General features: G+C 37.4%; 1 protein-coding gene across 3 annotated transcripts in view; it reads right to left on the bottom strand.

Annotated features, from left to right (window-relative positions):
- The window catches only part of LOC117329664 (filamin-A-like), a 57,908-nt gene that overhangs the window by 14,174 nt on the left and 25,542 nt on the right, over positions 1-18,192 (bottom strand). For all 3 annotated transcript variants that reach the window (XM_033887719.1, XM_033887726.1, XM_033887737.1), the window contains exons 2-3: positions 5,876-6,014; positions 889-1,017 (exon numbers count right to left, since the gene is read on the bottom strand). In XM_033887719.1, the coding sequence (XP_033743610.1) occupies positions 889-1,017; positions 5,876-6,014 (268 nt within the window). The remainder of the gene's footprint in view (positions 1-888; positions 1,018-5,875; positions 6,015-18,192) is intronic.

Below are 18,192 nucleotides of genomic sequence, written 5' to 3'. Positions count from 1 at the left end.
ATGTTAGGTTCCAAAAATATCACTGATATTCATTTAAACTTTTTTAGAGGGTTTACAGAGAAAGAGTTTCCGTCATTTAAAAAAGACCTTAACTATTAACTTGTTCTTCTACTCATACTTATGACATGAGAGAGCTGAGCGTGTTTAGCATGAAATGTATAAAAGGATGGAAACCATCATTTCAGTTCTGATAAAAGAATTGCCTCCTGAGAAAGAGCAGAATATCGAATGCTTTTCATTTTTTGTTGGTATGGAGGCCATGATGTCGATCTCACACTCATATATTGGATCCTGTCCGCCGTGTTTAATGCTGTAAGCCTGATCCGTTAACTAGGTAATGCCTTTTAATTGATACCAGAAGCTATCATGTCTCTGGCATTTTGGCATTTACAGCGGAAGGTTGAAGTAATGGTATATAGACGGTTAGGAATCTAGACAAGAAACAGTCAGAGTACGGACACTGCCCTCAGACATCTAAGCTTTTCTCTGGTGGCCTACCATCATACAACAAAGGGGAAATTGCATGTCCGGTAGCTAACGATGTTTATACTAGACGCTATGTAATCACGCCGTCACAATGAAGAAGTCTGTTTGTTGTTGTAGGGTACTGAGGGGACTAATGTTATAGTTATTAGTGGTAACTATGGGTTGTTATGGCTGAGATGGTACTCTATAATAGTAGGGCTTTAGCATGAGGCTGTATTGTAATTACCATCGCACGACAGCACATAGCTAATGTATCACAATACAATGAGGACAAATTATGAACACCAGACATCTTGAGACCCTTTAAACGAACAAGGGAAATATGACCTGGTTACTTACTCAAGGTTCCAGCCTTGGCGGTGATGGTAAACTTGTTTGACATTGTGATCTTTGGTTACTTACTCAAGGTTCCGGCCTTAGCGGTGATGGTAAAGTTGGTCGTTTGTCCACTCATTCCGCCGATCAAACCGCCTCCGAAGGCGGTCACATATCCACCATCGACCTTGTCCACAAGGCATGAGAAAGGGCTGCCTGTAACACCGACAAAACATTTGTAGACAAATTATTTGGTGTTCAATGTATCCATCAATAATCTTTATTACCATTATTTATATGTATGGAATGACATGATATATTGTCCATCTTCATACTGCGATACCACAAGTAGTTGGAACCAACATGTCTATCAGTACAAATGTTATTGACATGCAGCAGTCGTTGTCTCGACTGGAATGTAGGTTATGTCAGTCCACGGCACGTGTGGTACGTGCACTACGTGTACCGAGTGATGTCACTGTCAATGTCGCTCGTACATCGTCTCTAACGAGGTGTTAATGAGTCTACCATCGCCTGTCAGGTGGTGTTCGCTATCATTACGTTGCGTTGCTTTTACTACTTAATTACGCGACAAAGAACGTTAGACGTACCGCCTCTTGTCATGGTAATCCAGCATATTGCACATTCTGGCAAAAGTCAATCAAAAAAACAGTTGTAGAGAGTAATTCATTGCATCGTTTACATCACACAGGTTAATATATATTCCTTACACATACTTTCATGTTCAGTTTACTCGTAAATGAAGTAATTACGTGTACTAATCTCATCCGCACACATCTCATAACTGATGCATATGATATAATGCAGGCCATTTGATAACCGTCGCCATGATTGATGTCATTTTATCGTGTTCATGCGTGGAAATCATGATCACTAGCTACATGTGATGAGTCCACGAAATGTTCAACAAATATTACACATTTGTCAATGTACATATACAATGTTGTACTGAGAGTGCATATAGAAATCTAGAAAGTTTGGTAAGCCAAAGGTCAATTATGATAAGCCACATATTTGCTTTAAATTGTTGTCAAATAGAAAATGTAAAATTAAAATCATAACACGCAATATTTCATCACTCTTGTATGTGCAAGTGTTTTTTTTATAACAGTATCGCAAAAAAAAATTTTTTGGGGGGGGGGGGATTGTTAAAACGGGGTGTTTTACTGTAAACACAATACAATGGCTTGATAACGCTGTCCCGCCCATTTTCTTAAATATGTCATAAATGTCATGAATGTCTAGTATACGTCTGATATAGCATAGTAATTGGTTAAAGGCACTGACATAATTCGACCTATAACGTGTATATTATTTACTAACCTCCGTATTTCCCTCGGCGACAAATCAAGCATTCTACAAGTGTTTTATTACAATGTTCTTCTCCTGTCTGGAAATTGGCCAACATTTATGTGTTTTATTTGGTGGATATTCCTGTGATGCAAACTCGTGAAAGTACCCCGCCCCTTCCCTTCCCTCCATCATCTTCCTGTCATTAACAAAACTGCACAAATATACATTTGGATGTCTTGGAGGACACCCATCTAAGAATGTGCATGGTAGCAGATAATATATAAGGATATACAGTACATACTACATCATTTACACGAAATAAGTACATCAATGTTCATTATACCAATATACATTGGTACTGTGTGTTCACAACGCTTACGAAAGACAGCTGTAGTGTTATTATGTACGACATTTGTTGAAGTAATACAGGCGCGAGTTATTTCCAACATGCATATTTCCCGGGTCTATTGCACTGTGTGTTTACAAGCCTGATGCGAAAAGCAGTTGATAAAGGCAAGCTGAGTCAGTTTATATTGGTAGACTATAAATGGTTACTTCACTAAGGCCTGTGTTGTGTGTATAATCGGAGTATGGAGAACCCGTTATAACTTAATTAACTCAAAATTCTTTCTTTGCCCGCCCGGGAAACAAATCGTACATTGCTGCCGTACTGGACCCCACGAGTACATGTATACATCAATCAGACGATGTTGTTAGAGTAAGATGTTAGACTTAATGCTATAGGTAGTTCAGTCCTTCACATAGAACCTGTCTGATACAGGTATTACTGACAAGGTAGTAGTGTACAGTAAAATTTTCTAATTCTAAAAATATTGCACATGTTTTAGATATGTAAACATTGCCGTTAACCCTACATATTACCTCTAATAAGGTATATATATTTGTAATCTGTATAACATTGCAATTTTAATACAGCTCTGAAGGATAAGTAAACTTATTTTTTTTGTGATTTTTAGAGCTGTAAATACCATGGTAACAACTTAAAAATTGCTTAAAAAATTGCAAAATATTATATTTGACGAAAAATGACACAATTCTCTACACATTTTTTTTTTTCTGAAACCTATTTGAAATTAAATATCTCTATCCCAAAGACAGAATTAATCTGGTTTTGACATATGTTGTACATTAAGTTTTTCCGATATCTTACCTTTACTGTGGGCTTCCATTTTTCGCTGTAGGCAAAACTAAATTTCCTGTGTAAACACACTTTCGGAAAATCCGGAAATTTAAAATATGGAACCAATTTATTTATTTTTGTTTTAACAAATGTGAAGCCTGTATGTACTACTTCATGCTGAATATACCAATTATAGTGTACATTTATTTTTTCATTCGTTATGCCTATCATAATACAGGAGCTATTTGCTTAACAAAAAAATTGCCCATGGCCAGCCTGTCCTACTGTAGTGTGCTACCTAAGACAGGGATTCGTTAGTTTATTCTACAATAACGAAATGTTAATCTGATTAAAACGAACTAGACAGTCGTCAACCATGGAAACAATTGGGATTGAGTACAAAAAGGCCGAGTAGAGAATTAAAAATTTACATATAAACACAAAAAATACATACTAACCGGTTGTGTTATTGTTTGCTTGGTAAATATCATAGCGTATTTAGTCAACGTCTACCACGGACACACATAGGCAAGGGCTATTTACCATATAACACGTGGAACTATCATATCGCGAGATAAGGAAAAGATGGCGACCATTATCACAAGTGTACCTGCATGCGTTATAGATATCAAATTAATCAGACATCAGTTTTTTATATAACTAGGACTAGGAAGTTATCCTAGAGGTCAAGAAAGGTATGCCGTGTGAAGACAGTCCTGTCAAAAATAGAATAACTGTTAAAAGAACAATTTTGTTATTGTGGAGGTATCCGAAAGTTTGTTAACAATTTAAATACATCATACAGAATATGGAATCGAAAAGAAACATGTATGTATATTACACGGACAATTTCATTCTCATGGTATGATTTTCCGTTAAGGCAGTTTAACTCTATCAACAGACAAGTGTGAACAGGAATTTGTATATTGGTATAATACATGTGAAAGAGTATTGCTTTAAAAAGAGGCAGGTTTGGCTATAATTTGATATATTCAATTATATTAACGGCTGTCTGTACATCATTCTCCGCATATTGCGGTAAATAGTTAAAAAAAAATGAAGACATCACTACACAAAGAAAATAAGTCGGCGAATGAGAACATGATATCTGCGGAGATCAATTCATAGTGAATGAAGCCTTCCAGAGTATCTAAAGGTCGTTGACCAAAACCTTTGTTTGTGATGATAGGTTCTAGGTTATATAAAGAAAGCCCCCGGAACTACCACACCGGCAGCTAATGACGCATTATCTTGTCTATATATTCACTTTGATATAAGCAACTATTAATTCACCGCCGATGAATCATAACAAAACCGCGATTCGCTTAGAGCTGTTATAGTTTCCGGTGATGAGATAATCTGTTGTAATTGCGGAGGCGTACCCGCATCATGGAAAGGATTTTCATCCCTCAGCCATGGCTGGTATTAACTTAATACGTAACTGATTGACTAACCGTGTAAATCTTATATTATTAAATTTCATCATTATTACATGGGAATTAAATATCCACTGTATGCTAGCTTCTAACACACTTCGGGATGGTAGGTGATACCTAATACCTAGATGTCGGCTGTCTTTAATGTATATGATATTGTTCTCATCCGTCTGATTAGTGAGGTGTTAAAACAGTTGTGTCTACCAACCATGTAGAGTTGGAAGCGCGCAGCTGTAGTGTAAGAAGAGAGAAGAGCCTCATCTTGGCATGGTGGCGCTATGCCCAGTAACGTATGCTGCTTTGAGAAAATATTAGATTTATGTGTAGAGAGCTCTCCCGTTCCTAATGCAAGGTTTGTTTTACATGAAAGAATCATCAACATGGCGTTTCGTAAAGGGTGTATATAATATTTTCTATATAATGGCACGAGACAATGGAGAGCAAGGATTGATGTGGGAGGAGAACATACTCCCGCGATACTTTGAATTACTACCTCGTTACCGGGCATTGCATTGCAACACTTCCGCCGCGTTCAACAAACGCCCTATCCCAGATAAACATGAGCTGACTTTTGTCATTAAAATAACATTAAAAAATTCGCTTATGTTAAAAGCCAGTCCTAAGAACATCTAGCAACAACGAAAAGGAACTGCACTATGAAATAGCTTTGCTATGTCTAGAATCAGACACTGGACAAACCAGCCTACATCTGTCACCAATTAGCAGTGTTGCGGAAGAATCTTCTACAAACCCATTGGAGTTATGGCGAATACGTGGAAATATGTGGGTGATTTATTTCCTATATGTCTACATTCCTTTGTGATAGGGACTAGGGAAGAAGAGTGTATTCCACAATTAACACAATGTATCCATCCAATAACGGAAGTGCGCATCCTAAGATTTATATACAAGGCGAGCAAACACTAAACCTAGATAATTGAATACCTAGATCGGTAACTTCAATCTTCTGAATCCTGATCAGTGATTAGAAAGTCCGATAAGTCAATGTTTCTGATGCTGCTGTTCCGTCGTATACATAAATTTCCGTGGAAAGTTGCCGTTATTCCGATCGTTTCCGACTATTTAAATGATGAGTTTTTGTGTTTATTTGGGGGATATGTTACCTAGGGCAGGTTTTTAAATAACCTGCATAACATATGACATAACACAGGTAACAACTTACCCTCTACGGCGTTTCCCTCATAACACATCTGAACCTCGTGACGCCCCCCTGCCACAGGGCTGTACTCCACACGGATTGACCCATCTGAATTATCCTTTATCTCGGGTCTGAGTCCTGAAGGCACCGCCGACATTTTGTGCTGAAACGTGAAAAAAATATCTAATTACTACATGTAGCTTACCACACATCAGAGAAATCTCTGTCTGTGATACCAGATTCCTATCATTGTACCCGAACTCATACAACAATCTATTATAGTACTAGTCTGATTGACTATTTTAGTGGAGAAAAATCGAGTATTTTACTATTGTCATCAATAGGTCAGCTCATGTTGCTGTTGTCACTGTTAATAACTCGGTGAGTAAACTTTGATTAAACGTCGGTGTAAACGGTTAAACGTATTCATAACTAAAATTACGAAATAAGGTATAAAATGAATTATGTTACCGCGGAATCAGTAACGTAAGCCAGACAAAATGGCGGAGGCTCACGGCTACAGGATTTTTTTCGGTTTTCCAGTATGTTCATGTTACTGTTACATTCCGCACCATTAGTTTGCAGCAAAGGGACTAAAACATTCGTTAGCAATTACGTAATTAAATTATATGTTAATTTACACAATTATGTAGATGAACATCGTTTGTTGAAGGGAAGTAAGCATGTGTCTGTGGTATTACATCTTCGCTAGCCAAGGCTTCTGATTACGTTACACTCCACGAACCCTTGGCAGATATAGGCGTCAGTTCTGGCCCTCTAGCGGTGATTCGAAATTACCACCCTTCACGCATGAAATTTTCGACCAATCAAAACAAGCGTTACCGATTTACTTCATCGGTGATATTTACAAACACACATCGAGGTTTGGTGTCATTTCGATGAGATATGTGATCAATGACTTATATGAATTGATCAAACACTGCGAATGTTCCCCCAAAGATTGTGATTTTTGTATTTAGGTAAAATGCCATGACATAGTCGGCAATGTAGCTCTGTACTGGGTGCCGCATTTTTTGTTTACTGCGAAACCAAGCCAGAATGTAAAACGCGATTTGATTGGGTGCCCTGGGATTCCAGGGCGCGACGGTTTGAACACGACTATATCCGCCAAGGGTTCGTGGAGTGTAACGTAATCAGAAGCCTTGGCAAGCGAAGATGGTGGTATTATGTTTGTCTAGTGTTTCCTAAACGTACTAATACGTCAATGCTGGCAAAAGGTTTATTCAAATAAGCCGTTTGCGCCACCTAATATGACAGCACTAAAACCGTGTCCACTGTTGAGCGAAGAAAGAATGCCGTGGACTTTCCAAGTTCGGCCTAAATAGAAAATGTTAGACATGCTACTGGTATCTAATCCTCTACAACTACATTAGTTAGCGACGGGATCTCAATCATTGTCATGGTTTAGAATTATCATGAATCCCAAACAACAAGAATTACTGCTATGATATAAATGTATATTGCAATCAAATTCCTTGATGTATCTATCTTACGGTAAAATATGTCAGACTATGTAATATAAACATAATTACGGATTATTTTATATACAGAAGGTATAGAGATAACGTGGTCAATTGATTACAAGAACTACGCTTGCATTTTACATATCTTAATATTTATAGTTGCGTTGCATTGTCACTAGCTGAAGCTCATCAAGCCCAATGATATCAATTTTCGATAATTACGTACGGTGATTAGGCTTGCGCATCGATTTCGGGCAGCCTCGTTACACACTTGTCAAAGTATAACTGCGCGGTGGTAAACATGATTTTATGCAATATGACTCAGGACATATATAATTTTTATATAAAATTTGTTTTAAAATATTTTAGAAAACATTTTAAAACATTGTTTTTGTTTCCAAACTATTGTGTATGCTGTTTGTCATCGATTACACCACGGCAGCGCCATATAGTGTTTTCCGATTGATATGATTGCTCTATTAAGCTGACCATGTTCTAACGATGTGTTTCAGATGACTTTTTTTCTTTCTTTTTTTAAATGTCATAGTTATCAAGTGAAAAGATTTTTTTGTAGCTTCATCGATGTGTGTTTACATTGGGGTAAGTTTATAATTAACTTGTTGCGCTTTCGTGTATTAAGCAATGTATACTTTCCCCAATGTAGATACACTTCGATGCAGCTACAATTGTTTTAACCAATCCTTATTTAATGTGCACACGCCCACCTAACATTATGCATACGTACATTGTACGTATTGTACGTACTTCCAGCTTACATTGTACATACTTCCACTTGGTCACTAGGATATGTCTGATTCTAGACTAGGGGGAGATAATCTAGTATTAAAATTTAGTGGAGCAGTTCTAACAAAAAACGTAGGAGCTGGTGGCCAGTCTACAGAAGAATGTATATACCTCATCAGAATGTTTTGTATGAAGATGCATGCTGAGTTCGGGAATTGGCTGAAGAAAGATAGTATGTGAGTGTTTACACTACCAAAGGCTTAATTCCTTGTCCACCGGGCAAGTTATACAGCATTAGGTGGGTTGTGCCCGTGTCTCTGAGTTAGTGTTGGCCACATTCTATTCTATTTCAGTCTCAACATCAGTATGTTTTGTTACTTTGTTACTATGGAAGCACATCTACTGGTAAAAGAAATAAGTTTGACGTATTACGGGGGATTGATATGCGAATGGTTTGGGGTAATCTAGCAGCTTCCCTGCCTGGCTCGTACGAACACCTGGGTAGCAAAACCTTTCTATGATAACAGCAAACAGCTCAGAATGTTTTCGGCTAAGTAAGCAAATAAAGGTTAATCATGTAGAGGATTTCAATATCTTATATATATACAAATATGTATGGAATGGACGGTCTACTGGTTGTTGTTTGTTTGGCACCATCAGCAACTTGAAATTTGTGTTATGTAGAAGTAGTTGTCTGAGCTTTGTCAGTAACCATGAAACATTGAACAGTAGGACAAGCAATCATCTCAAATCAACCATGATCGTAGTCAATTTCTAACCCTACGTTAGTATGTAATGCTGCCGATAGGACATTCCTTAAACAATCTGGAAGTACTTATTCCATCTAAGTACCACATGTAACAAAGATGTATTTCCTGAATAGATAAAGCGGAAGTATACAACAGACACGAGTCATGGAACAACTGTGGGGCTAGGATCGACATTAACAATGTGTTGAAGGTCTGATGGAACACAGTACCCGCTATATAACACGTTCATGTCGTCTTTGTTACATCATCATATGTTGGTCAGACGTTAAAGTCGTTTCAACTTAACTTCACAAATAACAGACTTCATACGGTTTATTTCCGTGTATTTCACTCAAATCACTTCCCCAAAATAGATTCCGTTTTCAAATATAGCTATAGCATTATCGAGATAGTTATACATGGACACGGTATCTCCTCGTCAGCTAACACTACCCGCGCGTTATCTCGCCGTCAGGCACAGACTGTTCAATGTACAAAATGTAGCATTCATGTGTTCTGATGACGCAAAAGCTCTTTACAAAAAATAAGTATATATAGACATGTATATTGTGTGTTATTCGTTGTAAAATATACATAGATGTATTTGTAATATCTATTTTATTTAATGCTGTTGTCACCATGTAAAAAGTATTTTTGTCTATTTCAGGTTTGTAACGTAATTGTCGCTTCACCAGACAGCTGCGTCTACTGTGGGCAATGTTTAGTAAAAGTGTTTAAAATAAAACCATCGTTAATGCAGGAGCGTGAAATATCACATGGTCATATTCATACATACTTATTGTACTGGTTTAAAACTTCACATGATATCTATATTATACTACCAGCATTTGAAACATATTATTGTCTTCTTTAATTAAATGTATTAGAATGCTTAAAATTTACGCTTGCATCAATCAGATGTTTGGCATTTACAACAACGCCAATGTGAGGTCCGATGTATAGAATTGTACAACGGGATATTTGCCAATTACAGCTATATCAATAGTAAGCTTGACAATTACAACTACATCAATGAGAGGCTTGACAATTACAACTACATCAATGAGAGGCTTGACAATTACAACTATATCAATGAGAGACTTGGCATTTATACAAATGGGATTTTTGTCATTAAAGTTACATCAATAGGATGTTTGACAATTACAACAACATCAATGGGGTGTTTGACATTTACAACAACATGAATGCCTTAGAAGAGCGCAGCTATGACAGTAATCACTCACCGTTAATCATTAAAGTTTATGAACATGTATGTGTATACTTGGACATATCGCAGTGTGTATATACTACCACATTTTATAATTTCAGACTCATTTCTTTTTTTTGGGGGGGGGGGTCTTAACTTAAAAGAATGACACACAAAATATGCTACAAACTAGGTCAAAATATAATAGGTGATTATACCCTCCCCCCATTTAAAAAAAAAGTCTTATTGTTTGTCCTGATGTGACTTTCATTGTCTTAATTACTTTGCATTGTCTGATTCCAAATGATCGTACATATTATATCCGTGATGACATGTGCACTGAATAACGACATCAGTATTCTACTGCCATATTTCATATGTTACTAAAAACGTAAAAGGACATCCCCACTTGAAATCACTATGTACACTTTTTACAATTAAAACCTGCCTCACTATTCCTCACTTTTCAAACGTGTTTGCCCCGAACACACATTAACCCAGGTTTTATCCCCGACGAATCCTCTCATTTCCCTATAGCTTGCATTTTATAGAATTGATTGAAAATATAGCTTATACACGTGTTGTCTGAAAGAGAGCTTCGCTCTCAATTTCAATTTCTTTATCAACTGTGGGCCATATTGCCCATTAGCACATGTTATAATATACAAAGTCGTAATATACGTGAACAGCAATAGAAATTACAAAGTGGAGAACGAGTTCAGAGTTTATACATATAGCCAGGATCTTATTGGCTTCGAAAATAATATTTGCATGATACAATTCACTGACATAAGTTATATTAAATATAAAAGTCTATACTTAGTCAAATCATGTACTATTGGTTACATATAATATTGATATAATAACAGTATATTAAAAGCTATGTATTTGATCCAAATGAATGATCTCAACGGTGAGGGAGATGCTCTCGCGCCCTTCGGGCGCGATGAGCTGCGCTCTTATGATCACTTACAAGTCAATACTAGAAACAAACGACATCATTAAATGTTACAAGTAAAGAAGCTACATGGTAGCCGGTCATAAACTACAAGCGTTCAATTCACCAAATTATGCATCAGTTTAATGTATGCCGTCATACCATGGAAGAAGTAGGTCACTGTGGGTCTAATGAATGGCAGACATCAAAATTCCATTGATGACAATACAATCTGATTAAGATACAGATACAATTCTTTATTTGTAGTGTATTATGATGATATGTGGTTTATTCAAATTGGTGGCAGTAGTCCGCAATCATATCTCCTCTACCGATGTTTATTGGTATTTAATTAAGACCGATTCGTTATAATACACTGCTGATTACACGCGGCTATGGATATAAAGAGCCGTTAAAGATGTGTTTAACAATCTAATGATTTAATTCCTTAAACCAGAATATAAAAAATATTGTATACTATGCCAAACTAGTGAGGATAGAGGCAGTGCTCTTCCTCTCCGACCTACTAAAGCTTACAGACACATGGTTTCTATTGGCCTTTAGGGAAGCTCATGGTTACACCAAGACAGTAAAATCTTCATAAATATATCTCTGTTATAGAAACCTGGCCAATGAAGCGTTTCGTTTGGCTGGAAATAGGTAGAATAAACAGAACAGTTGTCGATACACTGTAAAACACATAGCTTCTATAGCTATATACGAAAACATTTATGTGATTATATCCTCTGAACAATTGCACGCAAAATCCGGTTCACTTCTTTAAGCACCAAGGACTTTATATGTCTAGATACCGTTCAATTATTCCTGAAGCGAAAGAGGCTAATACCTAATACATGTGTACTCAAAGTTCGGCTCCATTTTCTCGCCCCATTACATTTATGTAAGCTCTCTTCCTATTACTGTGGTAACCTTGATTATTCTTACTCTCTTACGTATATATTACGTTTTAAAGTGCTTGGAAACGTCTTTAACGAAATGGCATGTTTTTAATCTGATTTATTGCCATTTATTACCGGGACAGAATTCCTTTTCTGATCTTCACAAAACTCGACCGCAATAATTTTTGACGATGTATCGATGTTAGTCTGATAATATAAAGACAGAGAGAGAGAAAACAAAACAAAGAAAGAATTATGTTGTATCCATGGAAACAAAGATGTAGACGAATGATAGTGACTTATTAAAGTCGGGGACTGTAAGGACTGGAAGGTCGGAGTTGGTATAGAGTTACAGAGATGTGAGGCCATGTCCTAATACAGCTGTATGGGGACTATATACATGAAACTTGTCAGTCCCAGCTATCGCCCGTCCTGACAAACACACACAGACAAGATCATATTGTCGGCGAATCATGTCGGCTTCCTCATAGTTCTGAACACATACACGTCAACCCACACAAACTCCGCCTGTTTCTTTCCCCCTCCTAACCTCTAGCTCTCCATGAACACAAATACTTCCTCCTAAACATCCCCTACACACAGACCTTCAGACATACAAACACTTACAGCCTGCTTTTTCTCTTGTACTATACAAAACACGTACATCCTGCCTGTAAGAGAAAAACTCCTCCAGACCAACAAACTGTCTCACACTACACACAAACACTTACACAGCACGTTTATTTTCCAACACTCTCTTTAAACTCATGCTACACGCACATCCTGCTCCTTCTGATGGGGTCGTCCTAAACACACGGGTTTACTAACTGCCTATCACAGCACACAAATGTTTGCAGTCTGTTCCCTCTCCTGAACTCGTCCTAAACACAAGCACTGTCTGCTCCCTCTGAACACCAATAACTTCCCTATATACACAAACACAGCTTCTCACATCTTTTCACGTTGCTGTTTCTTCGACGTATATAATCATAAAATGTAGTTTTTAATACAACTACTAAGTAAACAGTTCTATGTTACCTATTAATGGTTTCCAACCTGTATCTATATGTTTGGGTCAAAAGCGATCGTCATATCTTACAAATATACACTTAGGTTTGATCGATAGATTGATTGCTTGAAATGTTTTAGATATGACTAGCTATGACCTCAACTGGGGCTGGATACGCTGTATCGTAGCATGCACAAAATAATGACTTATTTAAGATAACTGTGACTAAGACTTTTACATGTACTGAAATAGACTTAACGGTGGATTTGGTTACATTTTAATGTCGGAGAATGGATAATATCAAGGTATATGTAGTCTGATTAATGACTATAATCTATAAATTGAGCAGCATTCGCTTCTGTTTTGCAGGATGTCCCCTCTTCAGTTAAATACGATACCCAAATACAAGATTATAATGTGTCTAATTATCATATTGAATTGACGAGATAAATGTTACAAGAATTGCCGAGACAACAACCATTGACGAAATAACAACCGTCGACATGATAACAACAGTTGACGAGATAACAACCATTGGCGAAATAAAAACCATTGACGATATAACAACCGTTGACGAGATAACAACTATTGACGAGATAACAACCATTGACGAAATAACAACCATTGACGAGATAACAACCATTGACGAAATAAAAACCATTGACGATATAACAACTATTGACGAGATAACAACCATTGACGAGATAACAACCAATTGACGAGATAATAACCATTGACGAGATAACAACTATTGACGAGATAACAACCATTGACGAGATAACAACCATTGACGAAATAAAAACCATTGACGAGATAACAACAATTGACGAAATAAAAACCATTGACGAGATAACAACAATTGACGAGAAAACAACAATTGACGAGATAACAACCATTGACGAGATAACAACCATTGACGAGATAACAACCATTGACGAGATAACAACTATTGACGATATAACAACATTTGACGAAATAACAACATTTGACGAGATAACAACCATTGACGAGATAACAACCAATGACGAGATAAAAACCATTGACGAGATAACAACTATTGACGAGATAACAACTATTGACGAGATAACAACTATTGACGATATAACAACATTTGACGAAATAACAACATTTGACGAAATAACAACCATTGACGATATAACAACATTTGACGAAATAACAACCATTGACGAGATAACAACCATTGACGAGATAACAACCATTGACGAGATAACAACCAATGACGAGATAACAACCATTGACGAGATAACAACAATTGACGAGATAACAACTATTGACGAGATAACAACCAATGACGAGATAACAACCAATGACGAGATAACAACAATTGACGAGATAACAACTATTGACGAGATAACAACCAATGACGAGATAACAACCAATGACGAGATAACAACCAATGACGAGATAACAACTATTGACGAGATAATAACCGTTGACGAGATAACTATTGACGAGATAACAACTATTGACGAGATAACAACCATTGACGAGATAACATCCAATGACGAAATAACAACCGTTGGCGAGACAACAACCTATGGCGAGAAAACCATTGACGAGATAACAACATTTGACGAAATAAACAACCATTGACTAGATAACAATTCTCCTCATTTCTGAACAAATATCTGTTCGTTTCTCTCCTAACAAATATCTACAGTTTCCTGTACCCAGCTTTCTCTATTTCCTCTATTTCACATCAAACATATGTTTCTTCTATTCCCGACTTTCCACATAATGAATGTTGTGTCTCCAGATGTTTTCCATATTTTCTAAATGAACATTCACTTGTAAACCCTCTCTACACATCATCAACTATTATCGTTTATCAAACACGGACTTCGATTGGACATTGATACAATTATGTCTGCGTTTTTTTCATATTATTTCTTTCTCCTCCGTTTATAAAGAGATTTATTGCCTAGGGACTCCTCCAAGTCTTTAGTTTAACACATTCCAGTTACACTGCCTTATCACCTCTTCATAAATACCTACTGTTTGTTTCCTATCCTCGCCCCACCCTCGCCAAAAATACAGAAGACAACTTGGAATCATCTTTACCTTACATCTAAAAAATGATTTACAACCTTAACGTAAATATACAGTACATAACCATTGCCCTGGACCCCCTGATTGATGTGTCTAGCCATCGCCGTTCCCTTTATCTTCCTCCACTAAAGAATAACTGTAAACTAAGCTGACGCTGAAACCTAGTTCAACATACCAACGTTCCTTACCATCAGATACAGTCCGTCATCCTTTCTTCTTTCATACCTTTCCTGTCTTTCATTACAAGACCATTCCAGGTAATATATGTCATACTCTAATGGTTCCATTCACAATATCATTATTTCAATAAGGGAAGTCTTCTTAAGACATCTCACAATACAGGATTTCGAGAGATGCATTTTCATGTCTTTGGTAAAGGTATACATAACGTAGATAATAAATGTTTAATGTTTTCCGTTGAATACCAAATATATTTCACGATTCTTCCATACGAATTATGTTTGGTATTCAATGTAAAAACTATTAAATTTTAGGTGCATCAATTAAGCGACGAGATTATTTCTCCATCTCAATATCTGTACCTAGGGAGTGATAAAGGTGGTAACTAAAGCGTATTCCGAAGTGTCATTCCGAAAGGCGTCAACCAAAACAACAAGGCTGTGTGCCTCTTTGAACTAGTTACTGAATGTAATTCTACTGTTTGTTTCTGATGAGATTTGCTAAATATTATGAACTATTATGTATAGATATCATCGTCAGCAATGAAAGGGAAATATCGCCATACTGCCATTTTGTCACCTTTTGAAACAAGTCGATATTCTGGGGAAGAATCCCAGGGATACAGGTTTACATCATTGCTGTGTGTCAATGGCAAGCCAGAGTGGGGAAGACTGGAACCATTAAGTCAAGGGTCCTAAGAGCAACAACAATCAACTAACCACGCCGCTAATTACCTTAGGGGCTGTTAACCCAGGTCTTCCCTATACAAATATATTGTAATGTCCAAAATGTACCGACTTGAAACTACTACTTCAAGATGTGTCCAATCATCGAGACATCCTTCAAGTCCTTCAACACAGAAAAACTAACCTTGATTAAGTTAGTCCGGAAACTTAACTTCAGTATCTAACAAACCACCAGCTCGTTCTTGCGTTGAAGCTAAATTACATATACCTCGCCGGTTTTCCCCTGAATAGCAATGCTTCTATATATACTCGTAATATTCACTCCCTCCCCAGAACATATAACCTAATTAAAGTAACACGTTCTCAACATCTTCAACAAAGTCATATGTTGAATACATTAATGCAATGCGACACATTAACTTAAGGGCCTGTCACACTACGACGTTCTCACCAGCGTTCGAGTAACGTGTTGCGAAACGCAGAGGAACGTCGAGAACGTTGGAAACAAGTTATAAGAAAGTTAGACGAGCGTCGACAAACGTTTAGGAACGTTGAGGGACGCCGACGAACGCTGAGGGTGAAAAGTGTTTTTGGGTGTGCACAAAAAATCACGACGTTCTACCAAAACGCTACTTACGCGTTAGAGGAACGCTACACGAAAGTTGGCGGGCGTTACTCGAACGTAACTCGAACGTCAGGACGTTCCCTGGACGCTAGGCGGACGACGGTCCATCAGGATCGAGTGTCCAGCGCGTGGCTAGCGCTTGGGTAACGCCTGTGTCGAACGTCTATCCAGCGTGTCGCCAACGTTTCTCAGCGTTCACTGAGCGTTATTAACGCTCTTTTAACGTATGTCAGCGTTCTGAATTTTTCCAACGTCAGTGTAACGTCCATGTAACGTCCTTGTAACGCGCCTGTAACCTACTGGTAGCGTTCAGGAGCGTTTGACAGGCACTTGCCATATATAAGGGGCTTACAGAGGCCACACCAGCCCTGTTGGAACTTGGAACGCTAGATTTTGCTGCTATTTTCGACCACAAATGTCACCTGACGCTGAGTGAACGTTGTCTGAGCGTTACCCAAGCGTTACAAGAACGTTGACCTAGAAACTCAATTTGAAGAACGTCGACGTTCCCCGACGTTTCTCCAATTTTTCAAAACGCAACCAAACGTCCAACAAAACGCTATAGTGTGACAGGGCCTTTAATTGGAGAAACGTCGGGGAACGTCGACGTTCTTCAAATTGAGTTTCTAGGTCAACGTTCTTGTACATTTTGTACATTTAAATTTCACAACAGTTGTGTTTCCTTTCTGGTTCCGGTTTCTTTATCGAATAGGCGTCAACCAATCTGGAAAAGTGTTATACCCCCTTTACGACACTAAGCTGCTGGCAGTCCATTAGCTTTACATGTTTCGGTACTCCGACAACAGCGTGATGGCAAGTCCATTAGCTTTACATGTTTCGGTACTCCGACAACAGCGTGATGACAAGTCCATTAGATTTACATGTTTCGGTACTCCGACAACAGCGTGATGACAAGTCCATTAGATTTACATGTTTTGTATATCATGTCGAAATATAGAGTTCTATTAATTACAAGATTCATTTGCATATTATCGTGCGGATATACCGTGTTTATTGAACGGCAATTTTACCTGGCAAATATGCAAAACTCTGCCTATTATTAATGTCAATTTAGAGTCATATGATAGTAGTCAATTACAATCACAAAGTGTTGAGGTGTGGTCGGCCAGTCTAACATATAAGTGTGCTTTTTATATCGTGTAGGTATAAACTTCCAACTATTCAACAGATGGTGAAAAACGCACACTTTCCTTTAAAGTGATAGGAGGTTTAACAGCAAGGTCTATCTTATATCCCTCTCACATAGTAAGCACTGGATATGGTTTCGCTTTACTTCTATGGCTTATAATTAGTTTCTGCCCCGAAGTGCTAGAAAGGTGCTTTGAAGTACAGTTCAAACCAAACATTATATGCAAAAAATGTCTTGGTTTTGTGTGTAAATTCGATTGAAGACAGTCAAGCTATTATGGAATGTATCGTACCGTTACGTAAGACTGTCTTCCTTTCTCACCTCATTTATATCATAATAATTTAATTTTGTATGAAACGCGCATTTTCATTGGCTGAAATAATTTTGTTATACCTCCATAACAAAATTTTTGACGTTGCGAAATGTAACGTCATTTTTGATTGGCTGATGACGTTGTGTAATAATTTATCACAGAAAAGAGTTCGCCAAAGAAAGTGAAATATCTTGGTGTGTATAAGACGAAATTAAATTATAAGAATTAACATTAATTATTTTGTCTGTTATACAGTCATAACATAAAAAAAACTGGAGTGTACTCTCT

This window comes from Pecten maximus, chromosome 1 (assembly GCF_902652985.1).
Source record: "Pecten maximus chromosome 1, xPecMax1.1, whole genome shotgun sequence".
Classification (NCBI taxonomy): Eukaryota; Metazoa; Mollusca; class Bivalvia; order Pectinida; family Pectinidae; genus Pecten; species Pecten maximus.
This window is presented reverse-complemented; position numbering and strand designations above follow the sequence as displayed.